This window comes from Ambystoma mexicanum, chromosome 11 (assembly GCF_040938575.1).
Source record: "Ambystoma mexicanum isolate Mex_15411 chromosome 11, UKY_AmexF1_1, whole genome shotgun sequence".
Taxonomy (NCBI): domain Eukaryota; kingdom Metazoa; phylum Chordata; class Amphibia; order Caudata; family Ambystomatidae; genus Ambystoma; species Ambystoma mexicanum.
Window position 1 is genome coordinate 372719523 of NC_090934.1, and position 13083 is coordinate 372732605.

General features: G+C 46.2%; 1 protein-coding gene across 1 annotated transcript in view; it reads left to right on the forward strand.

Annotated features, from left to right (window-relative positions):
* The window catches only part of ICE2 (interactor of little elongation complex ELL subunit 2), a 1950511-nt gene that overhangs the window by 1651890 nt on the left and 285538 nt on the right, over positions 1-13083 (forward strand). Inside the window, exon 13 of the mRNA XM_069623082.1 lies at positions 10727-10777. Within this exon, the coding sequence (XP_069479183.1) occupies positions 10727-10777 (51 nt within the window). The remainder of the gene's footprint in view (positions 1-10726; positions 10778-13083) is intronic.

Genomic DNA, 13083 nt, shown 5'->3' on the forward strand with positions numbered 1-13083 from the left:
GCATTGATTTAAGCCACGATAGTCAAGGCAAGGTCTGAGTTCTTTGGTACCCTCCTTGGGAACGAAGAACAACGAAGCACCCGCTGAAGATTTTGAAGGTCTTATGGTGCCGTTGTCAAGATTGGTGTCCAGGTATTCTCGGAGGGCCTTTTTCTCAGGTTAGGAAAGAATGAACATTCCGACGAAGGTAATCACTGCTGAGGGGATCTGTATCTATGGCACAGTCTTCAGGTCTGTGAGGGGGTAAGGCCTGGACTATGGCAGTTGGAAATAGATCAGCATATCCCTGATAGGCCTCTGGGACTTGTATGATATTGGAAACCATGAGTGGTGTTTTTTGTTCTCTTAGTGGTTCTTTAGGAGGTGTCGAGGAGGGATCCAGGGATAGACAGTGGGACATACAAAACTCTGAGCCCAGGAATAGTGATCCTGCTGTCCAATTGATATACGGATTGTGCTTTTGTAACCTGGGCATACCCAATACTATGGGGTAATGGGCTGACTTAATGATGTCGAATGTAATCCGCTCTTGGTGATGGTTTATGGAAAGTTGGATCTCTTTTGTCTGCAGGCTAATGGGTCCTGAAGAGAGGGGTCTTCTGTCGATTGTTTCCACCGGCTGCCTGGTGCTTCGTGTCTCGTACGGAATATGATGACTAACAACCCAGTCTTGATCAATGAAAATTCCCATAGCTCCGCAGTCCACCAAGGCCAGAATGGGATAGGTCTTGTTCTTGAAGGGCGACATGAAGGCCTGTAGTATCACCAAATTGTTTTGTCCAGGAGAGTTCAAGAATGGAATTGATGTGGAGCAAACATCTTTCTCTCGACACCTCGCTCCATCTAGGATCGGGAGCTGGCGTTTCCCGAACGCCGTGGAGGGGCTAGAGGACATTCTCTAACAAGGTGTTTATCCGAGGCACAATACATGCATAAGCCTGTGTGGATCCTTCTCATCCTTCCTTGTGGGGAAATAGGTCCACGGAAGGATCCTATTTGCATGGGTTCCGGATCTATGTCAGGGGTTGGGGCAGGATCGTTTTTTACAGAAGTCTCAAGGGAGTTCTTTTGAAAGGGTATCTTGGTCTTTCTTCTTTCAGCCTTTCTTTCCTGGATTCGGAAGTCTATTTGCATGGCTAGATCCATAAGAGCCTGGAATGAACTAGGACGAGCCACTCTGGCTAATTTGTCCTTTATATCCTCATTCAGACCCCTGCGAAATAGAGTGAAACTTGCTTCTGAGGACCAATCTGCTTCCTTGGCCAGTTGTTTGAATCTAGTAACATAGGTTAGCATGTCCTGGGATCCCTGTCGGAAATCAAGTAACCGTTCCTGAGCACTGTTCTGAGCGGTCGAACATAGTTTTGAGTGCCTGAATAAATCCATCATAATCATCCAGGAGGGCATCTCCAAAGTTGACTAAGGGAGTGGCCCAGGTCAACGCGTTCCCTGTGAGGTGCGAAATTATGAAGCCCACCTTCGCCCTGGAAGTTGAAAAATAGTAGGGCTTAAAAGTAAAATGCACCAAGCAGGAATCCAGGAATCCACGTAAGGACTTTGCCGAGCCATCATATTTGTCTACCACTCCACCCAGTAACACACTCTCCTTGTTAGCGGAGTCGCGAGACAAAACAAGTTGCTTTAATGCAGCATTCTCCGCTTTTAAGTTCTGCACTTCAGTTGTTAGTTCTTGCATGCCACGCATGAGGTCCTGGACTGCTTTCTCCATAGCAGTATCAGTGTCGGTCGTTTGGCGTCTCAAACTGTCGTAAATCTCCCCCACGTCTCACCTGGGATCGCTTCTTGCTCTGTTCCGTGGGAGGATTCCTCTTGTGGACGGATCGGGTCTTATATAGGCTTGCTCGAGTCTCGTCCGGCTCCGGAGCGCGTTCAGAGTTCCAGGAAGGTCGCAGTTCCAGGCTGTCCAGGAAGAAAGTAGCGGTCGCTAGGGTTGAGGATTCTGGGAGCAGATTTAGAGGGAAAAGGTGGAAGGAAGGAGGAAAGGACCAGGAAACTAGGAATAGTGGATTCGCTGAACAGCACACACACGTCTAGTCACTACCTTATGATAGCGTTGAGATGCGCGGGACCGCAGGGCGTGGCCAATTTATAGAACGTGCCTTGTCCGACGTAAAGGCTGGTGCGAGGCAAGTCACATGGCACGGCCATGTTGGCAGTAACAAGGAATACAAGCCCCGTCGCGATAAGGACCAGGAAGTCCAGAAAGGGCAAGTTCTATGGGTCATGACACTAGTGGTCCGGCACCAGGTGGGTGCTCTTTCGAAGGTCTGTTAGGTATCCAAATGGTTGGCAAATGTGAAAAGGAATGGTGAGATCGAGTGGTCCTACAACGGGTGTTGGGCAGAAACCTGTGCAGTTCCCTTAGGGACCACTGCAAAAGATTTAGGACTACAGGTGGTTGGCAGTAAACCCAATTGGTAGCAGTCCGTACCACCCAGATTTACCTGGTAGCTGTGGCTGAGCAGTCAGACTTCTTTCAAGATGAGTTAGGCAGTATATAGACTATATAGTATACACAATAGGTACAGAGGTACAGTAGCACAAGCAAACACTGACCAGAGCTTTGGTGTAAAAGTATATAATTATTAATTTAAAGACACACTTGTAAATTAAACTAGCACAAAAAGAGGTAAGTAAATTCAATCACACAGTCACTATTATATATATACAACCCTGATTACTTATTAGACAAGTCTTAGTGAGAAACACCACTTATTTTCAGACAGAGGTGAGCCCTTAACCTAAGATGGCACTCTAATAAGCTATAGAAAAGGGAGGGAAAAGGCAGAGTTATGAAGCACACAATTTCAATACTTTTCAAAGAACCACAGTGAGGCAGGTTAGGACACAGTCTACTGTAGAGCAAGGAAGTTCAAAAGCGAAATGTGTCCAGGATCACACAATGGGGTTATGCCCAAAGATTCTTTGTAGATAGTTCACAAAAGATTGAGATCAAGACAGGAGAAGTTAGTTAACAGGCCCCAGGCTAACCCAGGTTAGAAAGTCGAGGATTAACTGTCACCCTGAACGATTTGTCGCAAGGGAAGCCAGGCAGGACACAGTACCTGAAATGGGAAGAACGCTCCAGCGGGGGCAGTTGTTCCTGGCAGCGGGTGCAAGTCGGTTTTTTGTCCAGAGGAAGAGGAGGTCTCGACATGGAGGAAAGATGAAGGTGGTTGCACTGCCAGGGAAGAAACCAGCCGCCGAGTTTTCCGGTTACAAGGTACTACCCTTTTCTTCGCGGTAGTGGTAAACCGTGATATTCCGGTTGCCGGGGTGCTTGGCACAGGCAAGGCGGCCACGTGATGGTCCAGGAAGGCGAAAAGACGGGCAAACAGTCAAAGGAAGAAGACTCTCCGGACTGGAGATCTCCTCTGTCGTCGGGAAAAGTGATGAGACGTTCAGCAGGGCTCCACCGGTGGTGTCGTTGCAGGCCGGCTCGGCTTCTCCCTCCTCGGATTCTTTAGGTCCTGTGGCGACTTCTGAAGTTCCAGTCCCCAAAGCCCTGCTTTTATGCAGAAAACCCCTATTCATCAGTCCTAGCTGTCACTCAAACATGCTAAGTGGTGAGCCGGGCGGCTCACCACTGGGCCAATCACACCAGAGTGCGACTTGAGTTGCCAACGCAACTCAGTCCAGGGTGCCTAAACCCCCTCCAACATCCCCTGTGGTACCCAGACAGAGTGGCACCACTTTTGGAGGCTTCTGTGGAGAAGCCTGCCAAAAAGTGGAACAAAGGGCTCGACTTGGGTTGGAGTCACAGAAGCAAACACAAACGCCATTTTGGAACCGAGTTTCGGCAAAAAATACCAACCGGTAAATGTATATTAATTTAATAAACCGGCGGTATGTTCAAGGCTATTTTAAAAAGTGGTAGCCTCCAACAATGGGAAAATCCCATAGGAATATATTTGCGGTCGAATATAAAAAGTGGTATCCACTGCCACCAGCCAAAACTCGGTCGGGGGGGACTGGACATTGCCCCCTCGAACAACAGACCGCCCCGACCAGTACGTCCACAATATGATGGTTTGTTCTGGTTCTGTTCACAATTTAAGACTAGTAAAGCCAATGGTGACTTTACATGCCCTGGGAGACAGTAGTCAGTCCCAGGGTATGGAGTCTATGTTTGGGGGTCGCTACAACACCCCTGGGTTACTGCACGGAGGGTGCTGTGTAACCCGCATACCAAAAACACATGAAGCCCTATGGGGTAAAGGACCCCATAGCCCATAAAACACATACAAAGTCAAAGGAACACCTAAAATCATGTCTAAGAGTGGGAGTCTCACTCTTAGCAGGAGAAAAAAATAAACCCCAAAAATCCAGCAAAGCTGCTGGGGGGACTCCCTAGGTTTGGGAAATTAGCCTTTACAGAGAATTCTCCCTAACAACGGGTCAAGCTAAACCCTGTGCACATTCCAAAGTCTTTGATAGTTAATACAAACTAAAATTGGTGCGAGCCAGGCTGAGGGGGACTAATTGTGTAAGAGGAAGAATCTGAGCCTGGCTGAGGGGGATCCGGGGTGAACTGTGAGTCACCCGAGAAAGAATATTCTCTGAACATTTTAAAGGGAGATCCAAGCCCGGAAAAGGGGTATCCAAAGTAATAATCATTGTATAAAAGGAATCCGAGCCCAGCTAAGGGGAATCCAGGGTGACGAGTGAATCATCTGACTTGAATACTTGTTGAAGGAAAATAACTTGTTGTTGTTTTTAATACGTCAGGCCCTCTGAATCAAGAGACTTTGATAAGTAAAGAGTCTTGGGCACAGACGGCCCTGATGCTGGTAATTCAACTGTGTCCTCGTGCCGAAGAAGCCAACGAGTTTGCTACGCTCGAGTGATCTGCCTTGTCCCTGAAAATGTGGGGAAGGGAGGCCAACGGCCTGAACATCCTGACATATCACTTCTTTCTTTTCATAACATTATTCTCTACACTATTTGTATTCAGAGGTACAGATTGGCAATTATTTTTTTGATTATAGGCCCTTTTATTTTGACAAGACATCACTAGGACTGCGTTATTATTTTTTGATGGTCGTAGCTTGCTCCCATCTGTAGATTTAGGATTAGATAGGCATTTATCATACCCTTCTCGAAGTTCAATAAACACTGTGAGAAACTCATGGTGACATCAAGTAAGACGGACACAAGTGATCACAGTTCAAAGGTGTTTATTGAACTATGAATTCTGTATGTAGGTTGGAAAAATGCCTATTCTAACCCTAAACTTAAGCTGGGAGCAAGTGTCGACCATCAAATGAAAAATAAGGCAGTCCTAGTGGCGGCGTGTCAAAATAAGAAGGGTCTATACTAAGAAACCTATTGCCAAACCTCACAACTAATATAACAGAAAAGGGTGTGGGATATTTCTCAAGAAAAGAAAGAAGTGTTCTCAAAATAATATGTCAGAAGCTGCTAGCCTCGGTCTCCCTTCCCCACGTTTTGACCACAGGGTTAGATGGGAGCTTGGAGCACAGTACAGTCTGGGGCCTCTTCAGCACGATACGACAATTCCAATGGCAGCTTACAGGGCCGTCGATGGTTAAGTCTCGTCTCACTTGAAAGTCTCTTGCCTTTGAGGGCCTGGCGAGTTTAGCTAACAAAACCAAAAGTTCCTTTAACAAAACAAAAGTTTGTTTCCAATATTTGCTGGGTGATGGGTTCACCCTTGGGTCCCTCTTCTGGACACGGACCCTTCTTGACTTCACATTCACTTTACTCTTAAGTGTTACGGGATTCACGTCCCTTGCTTTCTCTCATTGCAGGATTCACGTCCCTTGCTTTATCTCGATGCAGGATTCACGTCCCTTGCTTTCTCTCAATGGAGGATTCACTTACCTTGCTTTGATCTAGTTTGCAGATCAAAGTGTTTCGATTGTACAGGGATTTTGCGTGACCCTCAGTATGACCACTTTGACCTATTCCGCTGGCTCTCTTATGGCCTGCTGGTATTTTTAGTTACTCTCAGCTGGTGATCGACCAGAGTCTCTCGAGTTTGCACCCACGTGGTACCATTTTTCCTCTGCAGCTGGTCTCCCCTTAACACTTTTACAGTTCATTCACAGTTCCTTGAACTTGGTTCAAACTGGCCACCTTGCGATTCTCTAACTCAACACAGCTCAGATCTTATCAATTCTCCCCTTGACTCACTGGCTGTGATGAACCGCTTGGCTTTTGACTTTCCTGGAGTCGAAGTCTGTACCACGGGCATGGGAGCATCCCTCGCTCCTGCTTATCGGCATAAGCTTGCTCCCTGTACCGTTGACATGTGCTGCAAGACAATTGTGCTATTGTTCGCGATCTTAGGCTCTCTTCCAAGAAGGTTCCGTGGATCTGGGACTAAAAGGGCAAGGTCACTTCTCTCTTCACCACCCTCTCTATTCCTGCCGCCTTTCTCCTTCGCTTGAACTGCTGCATCGGGTTAGCCGTCTCATCATACTGTCTGCCGTGCTCGCCTTGCTCTAACTGTGCTCTTTGGCTCCACCTTTTATCCCTATTCTGATCAATTGCCTGACTTTGCCTGACCCTTGTTTTGGGACATGTCAGGTAAACGGCTCTGGTGTTAGTCCGTTGTCCTTTGTGTTGTGTTGTGCAAAATTGTTTGTGTTGGAAGAGGGTGGGGGGTGGGTAGTGGTTTGGAACGTCCTACGCAAATATATGGGGAAAAGGTGTAAAAGGACCGGGGATACCCCATCTCACCCGTCGGTGTCCCACTCCCCGAGGACCCCCTATCCAGGTGATCCTCCTTCACTGGTCCACCCCAGGAACTGGATCCAATAGCGATGGGCATGTCCTGGCCACCTGGATAACAGATCCCGTGGACTTGCTAGGGAGACACCTTCAGGTTTCTCACAACACAGTTGAACAGTGGTCACTTGGGTCTGTCTTACTGTTGACATCATGCCTTTCCTACAATACCCTTGACCTTTCCAGTGAGAAACTGTTACTTTCCAAAATCCTTCAGATTAAAAAGCGTAAGGCCAGGAAACCAAACTGAAGTATCCTGCATTGTGTCTCGGAGATACCCAGGGCTCTCCTGCATGGTACCGTCCTTGGCTCCAATATCAAAGCAACACCAGAGAGATCAGCACAGCTGGTGAGTTGGCGAGACCGATGCAAGACCGGTTAGTGTTGTAGTCAAGGTTGTAAGCAGCAACATTGTATAAAGAGCGCAGTTGGTAATGCGTGTGATGAAAGGCGCGAGGAAAGCTTAATTTCTGATTGATGTTTCAACAAGAATGAAGAAAGATACAATACCAATGGCAGAGTGGACAGGCACCGCAAGGGTGCTCAATCGCAGGTCCCTGTGAGGTATCCAGCCAAGAAGTGACAGAAACGACAGTATACAAAAGAGAATGAGAAATGTAGTGAATCAAAGTGGTCATGCGATGTTTTAAGCAAAAGCCATCGCACAATCGAAAGTCTTTGTTTTTTTTATACAAAGTGTGAGAAACCAGAGGGTATTCTCCTGAGTAGAGCCCAGGAATCCTTTCTTCAGGTGGCCAGGACACGGCCATCGCTGTTGGATCCAGTTCCTGGGGGTGGACCAGTAGGGGAGGATCACCTTGGTAGGGGAACCCGGGGTTATACTCTGGGAAATACCCCAGGTGAGATGCAGTACTATCACGAGTAGGATGGTACCGAGAACTAAGTCCCTGAAGCTTTTATAAGCTATTCCCGGTCCTCATCCCTTCGACCCAGGAAATCTTCCTTACCCAAAGGTAAAGCCAACAACCCATTCACATCTGGTATACCCATTAAAAACCACAGCTCCCATAATTCCTGCTATCATGTATTCTACTCGGATATTCCAAATCATAATCTCTACCAATCCCTTCCCCCTGATTATTTCCTGCATTCCCATCCGGCTCAGATAAAACACTACTGTTCCCACAAACGCCCTTGTTTATTTACTCATAAAAATACTCATTCCAGTTTGTCTCACAAACCCTGATACGATACAAAGGTTGTAATTCCCTATAGAACTTTTTTCCCTTTCCGACATGAACCCTTCTTTACAATAGAACAGTCAACCGATTAATGCAAAACCTCTGTACCCGACATGTCCCAACCCCAGGGACAGGCAAAAACTCAGGCAATTGACCAAAATCACACACACACACCTGATGGCCCTTTCTTTTCCCCACAGGGATAAAGGGTGGAGCAAGAAAGCCCACTATGAGCAAGGCAGACCGCACAACGTGAAGGCTAACTCAGCACAGCAGTTCAAGAGGAGCCGAAAGACGGCGAATATCGAGAGGGTGAAAAGGAGAGAAGTGATCCTGCCCTTTCCAGTCCAGGCCTGTGAAACCTCGGTAGATGGAAACATAAGACCGCAAACAAAGACCAATGTATGTTGCAGCAGAAGCCTACGGTACATGAGACCCTCCTTCGCTGTTATTATTCGATGGTCGTAGCTTGCTCCCATCCTTAGATTTAGGGTTAGATAGGCGTTCAACCAACCCATTGAAGTTCAATGAACACCATGGAACTGTGATCACTTGTGTCTGTCGTCACTGTTTGATACCATGCTTTCCTTAGACACCTTTCTTTCAAAGGTGGTATCAGAGTTTCATCTTGCTCAAAAAATAGTCCTGCCTACTTTTTATTCTCGACCTCATCCATCTAAGGAGGAGGAAAGACTTAGTCTTGCCCCAGGTAAGCCTTGCACTTTTACATCTCTAGAATGGCAAACCTTCTGCAAGTCAACCAATTTTTCATTGATTATACTGGACTGTGACCAAGAAAACATTGACCCGCTGGATTATACTTTGCCTTACTGAATGCTATAATTTAGCGGGTAAAGCTGTTCCGGTAGGCCTACGGATTCATTCTACAGAGGGTGTGGCCACTTCATCTGCTTTACATAGAGGGGTACCAGTACAGGACACTTGTGCTGCTGCCACTTGCTCCTCTCTGCATGTATTTTCAAAACATTACTGCCTGGACTCTGCGTCGTGACAGGAAGCAGGGTTGGGGAGGCTGTACTTCACTGCATTAATGCCAAGTGAAATTCTTACTCTCACCTCCTGTACATACTGCTTTGGTAGTGTATCAAAGATGAGGAATACGTGGGAGGACACACTCCATTCAAAGAACAAATTACTTACCCCTGGTAATATTCTTTCGACTGGATGCCCCTCCTTCGTATTCCTCATCGCCCCTCACATCCTACCCCTCAGTAGAAGTTCTGTGTATTACACCTGCCTCTCTTTAACATCTGTTCGTTTTTGACCTCGCAAATGTCTGTGCTCTGAAGAGAGAGGAAAAACTAGAACTGAAGTAACAGGCGCAGTGCGTTCTGTGAGAAACCTGAAGGTGTCTCCCTGACTAAACTCTGGGGATCTGTCATCCAGGTGGCCAGGACACGGCCATCGCTATTGGATCCAGTTCCTGGGGGTGGACTAGTGAGGGAGGATAACGGGATGGGAAGTCCTCGGGGAGGGGGAGGGGGAGTGGGATTGGGACATAGACGGGTGAGACGCAGTATCCCCCTTCCTTCAATACCTCTTCCCCATCCTACCACGTAGGATATTCGAAAACACCGCCCGCCCCCTTTCCTAACACAAACACTTTCACACAACGGAATACACCAGAGCCGTTTACCTGATATGTCATGCAAAGTCAGGCAATTGGCGAGAATCACACACCCCCAACAGCCCTTTCCCTCCCCAACAGGGATAAAAAGTGGAGCATGAGAGCACAGTACAAGCAAGACACACAGCATGACTAGACAGCTATCCAGACTCAGCAGTTCAAAAGGAGGAGAAAGGCGGCAAATATTGAGAGGCTGACGAGGAGAGACACAGTGCTGTATGTACGGTCGGTTATGTCATGCTCAAGAGAGTCGACAACGCATGGTGCTCTCTACAGAGAAAACATTTGCCGAAGCAGCTGATGCTGGAAGGAGATTATCAAAGATGAGGAACATGTGCGAGGAACAACCAGTCAAAAGAACAAGACTAGGGGTAAGTAATTTGTTCTTCTTGGTCTGTTCCCCAACATAGGTAGGTGCTCCAGTCTCAATTTTCTAGATTGTTTCTGTGAGGCAGGCTGGACTTTGCGAACGACTTTGAACAAATTTCCATACAGGGTTTAGTGACCCGCCTTCCTCACTTTCAGATTGCAGCAGAAAGGGAAGAATTGGAAGACCCGTTTTTCTACTATTGAATTTCGTCAAATGTGGTTTCAACATGTTTTTGAAATGTACCGATTTAAATGTTTATAAAATATGTTCATTATTAATCTGTTTTCTTTTTAGAATGGTTTGAACAATTCATTTGTTACTCCATTTTCCAAGAATTGCCTCCCTTTTCCTGTATGTTTGAGTAAAGTGTCTGTGGTGCCCGTAGTTTGGTTAAATTACTGCCATGTAATAGAAAGGCCTTTTGAAATCCAAGGCCCTCTGCAAGTCTCTGAGGCTTACAGGTTATAGAAGGAATGACAGACATGGTATGGTGAAGTTAGAACGATGATTTCTTGAAATGCTTCGTTTACTAAGCTGAGAGATTTCAGTGGGGATCAGAGACACAGATGGAGGTGATAGTACTTTGATCTAAAGACACTATCTTTTCCATTTTTTTTAAAAAAAAACAAATTGAAACACAAAAAAGTAAAGGAAATTAAAATTGCACTGCAGGTGAAAGTGGACTTTTTACTGGGATTTTGTTGATTTGCACTTTTGTTTTTTTTCCCTCAGGCCTACAAATTCATTGAACATTCTCCGTCACATCTTGAAGAAAGTAACTGAGTGAGCATTTCTTTTTAACATATTTATTGCATTTCCATTCACTCTATGTGCATTATTCAACAGTGAGCATCTTTTATTTGTAAGTGGTGCTTATAATCCCTTCCCGGCCCTTCTTTGTATGTATATGAAATTGAGGTTGCCTATATATCTTTTTCGATAGTTCTCTCTTCAACGGAGTGTACATTATATTACTCATTCAGTGTATTTATACTGCCTCAAATTTAAAGGTAAAATGCACATTCCCTGTAAAACTGACCAGAAAATACACAAGGATCCACCAAATGTACTCTTCTGCGACACCACTGTTCAAGATGGTGGCTGAAAGGTAATGAAGAAAAGGTACAATAATAGGAAAATTAGAGGGATCAAGTCTAATTACATGTGTGGAAAGCAGGGGTGGGATTGGTGAGTATTTATCATGCAACCCTCAGCATTCTTCAGTCAAGCCTATGCATCAACCACTCTGGAGTCCTGTAAGGATCTAGCCTCTTCCCGCCTTCTTCAACATCTACACTATACCACCCATAAGACTCATCAGAGAGCGCTGCCTCACTTGCTTCACCTAAACCAAAGCACGCAAATTGTCATCAAACTCTACTCTGTTAACCACTGGGCCCAGCTGGACCTCACTAGTCCTCTTGCACGAGTGAACTCCTGGATGTCCAAGAACAGACAATCCCAGAAAAATAGAAATCCTAACCGCCTCACCAAATCTTAGCAAAATAGAAATCCTAACTGCTAACCAAAGTAGGAATTACTGCAGCTATAGCCTGGATAGAAGTGATGGAAACTTTTCCCACAGACTACCAAAGTAGTAAAGAACCTAGCAATCCTCAAAGACAGCCCCCCTATCCTGGAACCACAAGTAACTGGTTAGTAGAGTTCTCTTGCATCTGAGATCATGCTGGCAAATTACGCCTTTCATCTCTTTCTCAAACAGAAATTACTGAAGCTTAGTTATTTCACTCATCTCCCTCATTTTGCACAGAATGTACTACTCTAATAGCAACTTCATGAGCGTCCTGTTATACCCTCTTAAAAGGCCACACAGAATACACAAATGCATTAGTATGACTATCACTGACTCTAGACCAGAGGGAACACATCAAACCAGCACTTCAAGCTCTGGACTTGTCGCCATTCACAAGTGCATGTTTCAGTGCAAGCTAATCTGCATTGCCTACCAGGCGGCATAAGCCGGGGGGTATGGGAGGCGGAAGGGGCTGGTGATTCATCCAAAGGAAAATATTGCGGTAAAAACCTTTTTGTAACCTGAAATCCAACAGCATAGCATTTTGAAGGTGGCCCACTTCAAAAGGAAAGGAATGAACCTCATCTGCAGTTTAGACAATTCAAATGTGGAGTTCAGTGCCTAAGGGACTCTGCACTCTGCTTAATCACTTTGGGCCTCATTACAAGTCAGGACGGAATGGGTTAATGGGCTCCGCTAATGGTGGCGGCCCATTAACACCATTCCGCCTGATTACGAGGTCCCCTCGCAGGACCCGGTAAGGACGCCTGGTAAAACCAGGCGTTGTTACCGGGTCCCGCGAGGGGAAGAGGGAGCTAAAAACAGGCCGGTCATAATCGGACCGTTGTTAGCTCCCTCTCCAATTCCCATTGAACCCTATGGGAGCTCAAATGGGAATAGGAAAGGTCCAGGCCCGGGTTCCCTGAGGGAGGAATTGCCGGGCCCTCCGAACTCGGAATGGCCCGGTTATTCCCCATTCAGGGAACCCGGTAAAGGAGGCCGGTTTGGCGGCAGCTATGGAGCTAACAGGCTCCATGGCTACCGCCAAACTCGTAATGAGGCCCTTTGTGTTCTGGAAAGAGATTAGGACCTAGCTCTTCACAAGACTCTTAGTGAAATGTCAGCTTTCAACCTGGCCCCACACAAACATCTCACACAAGCATGACATGAATTAAAAATAACACTGATACTTAACACCAACCAAAATGGAGGATTGATCATGCAACAAAAGGTACACGCATCAGGCTCATGCAGCCACTGCCTAGGCACAGAGCCCTCTGCAGTATCGCAACCCACCAGCGGACATAATATTGATCTTGAACCACTGTGTTTGAGCACTGTTGCCCAGTTCTTATGTAACTTCTGACCCAATGCTAATGTCTAAATCTCACATAAACCACTGCAGGGGATGTCCCTCAGTGCCGCGTACTCCACAAATGGGTCAAGAGCTACTGTTCAAACACATTAACACACTATTGAAATATATATATTCAGAATGTTGAATGCAAGGCACAAAATACATTTGCTGACAATGATGATTATTCAAAGTGATTTA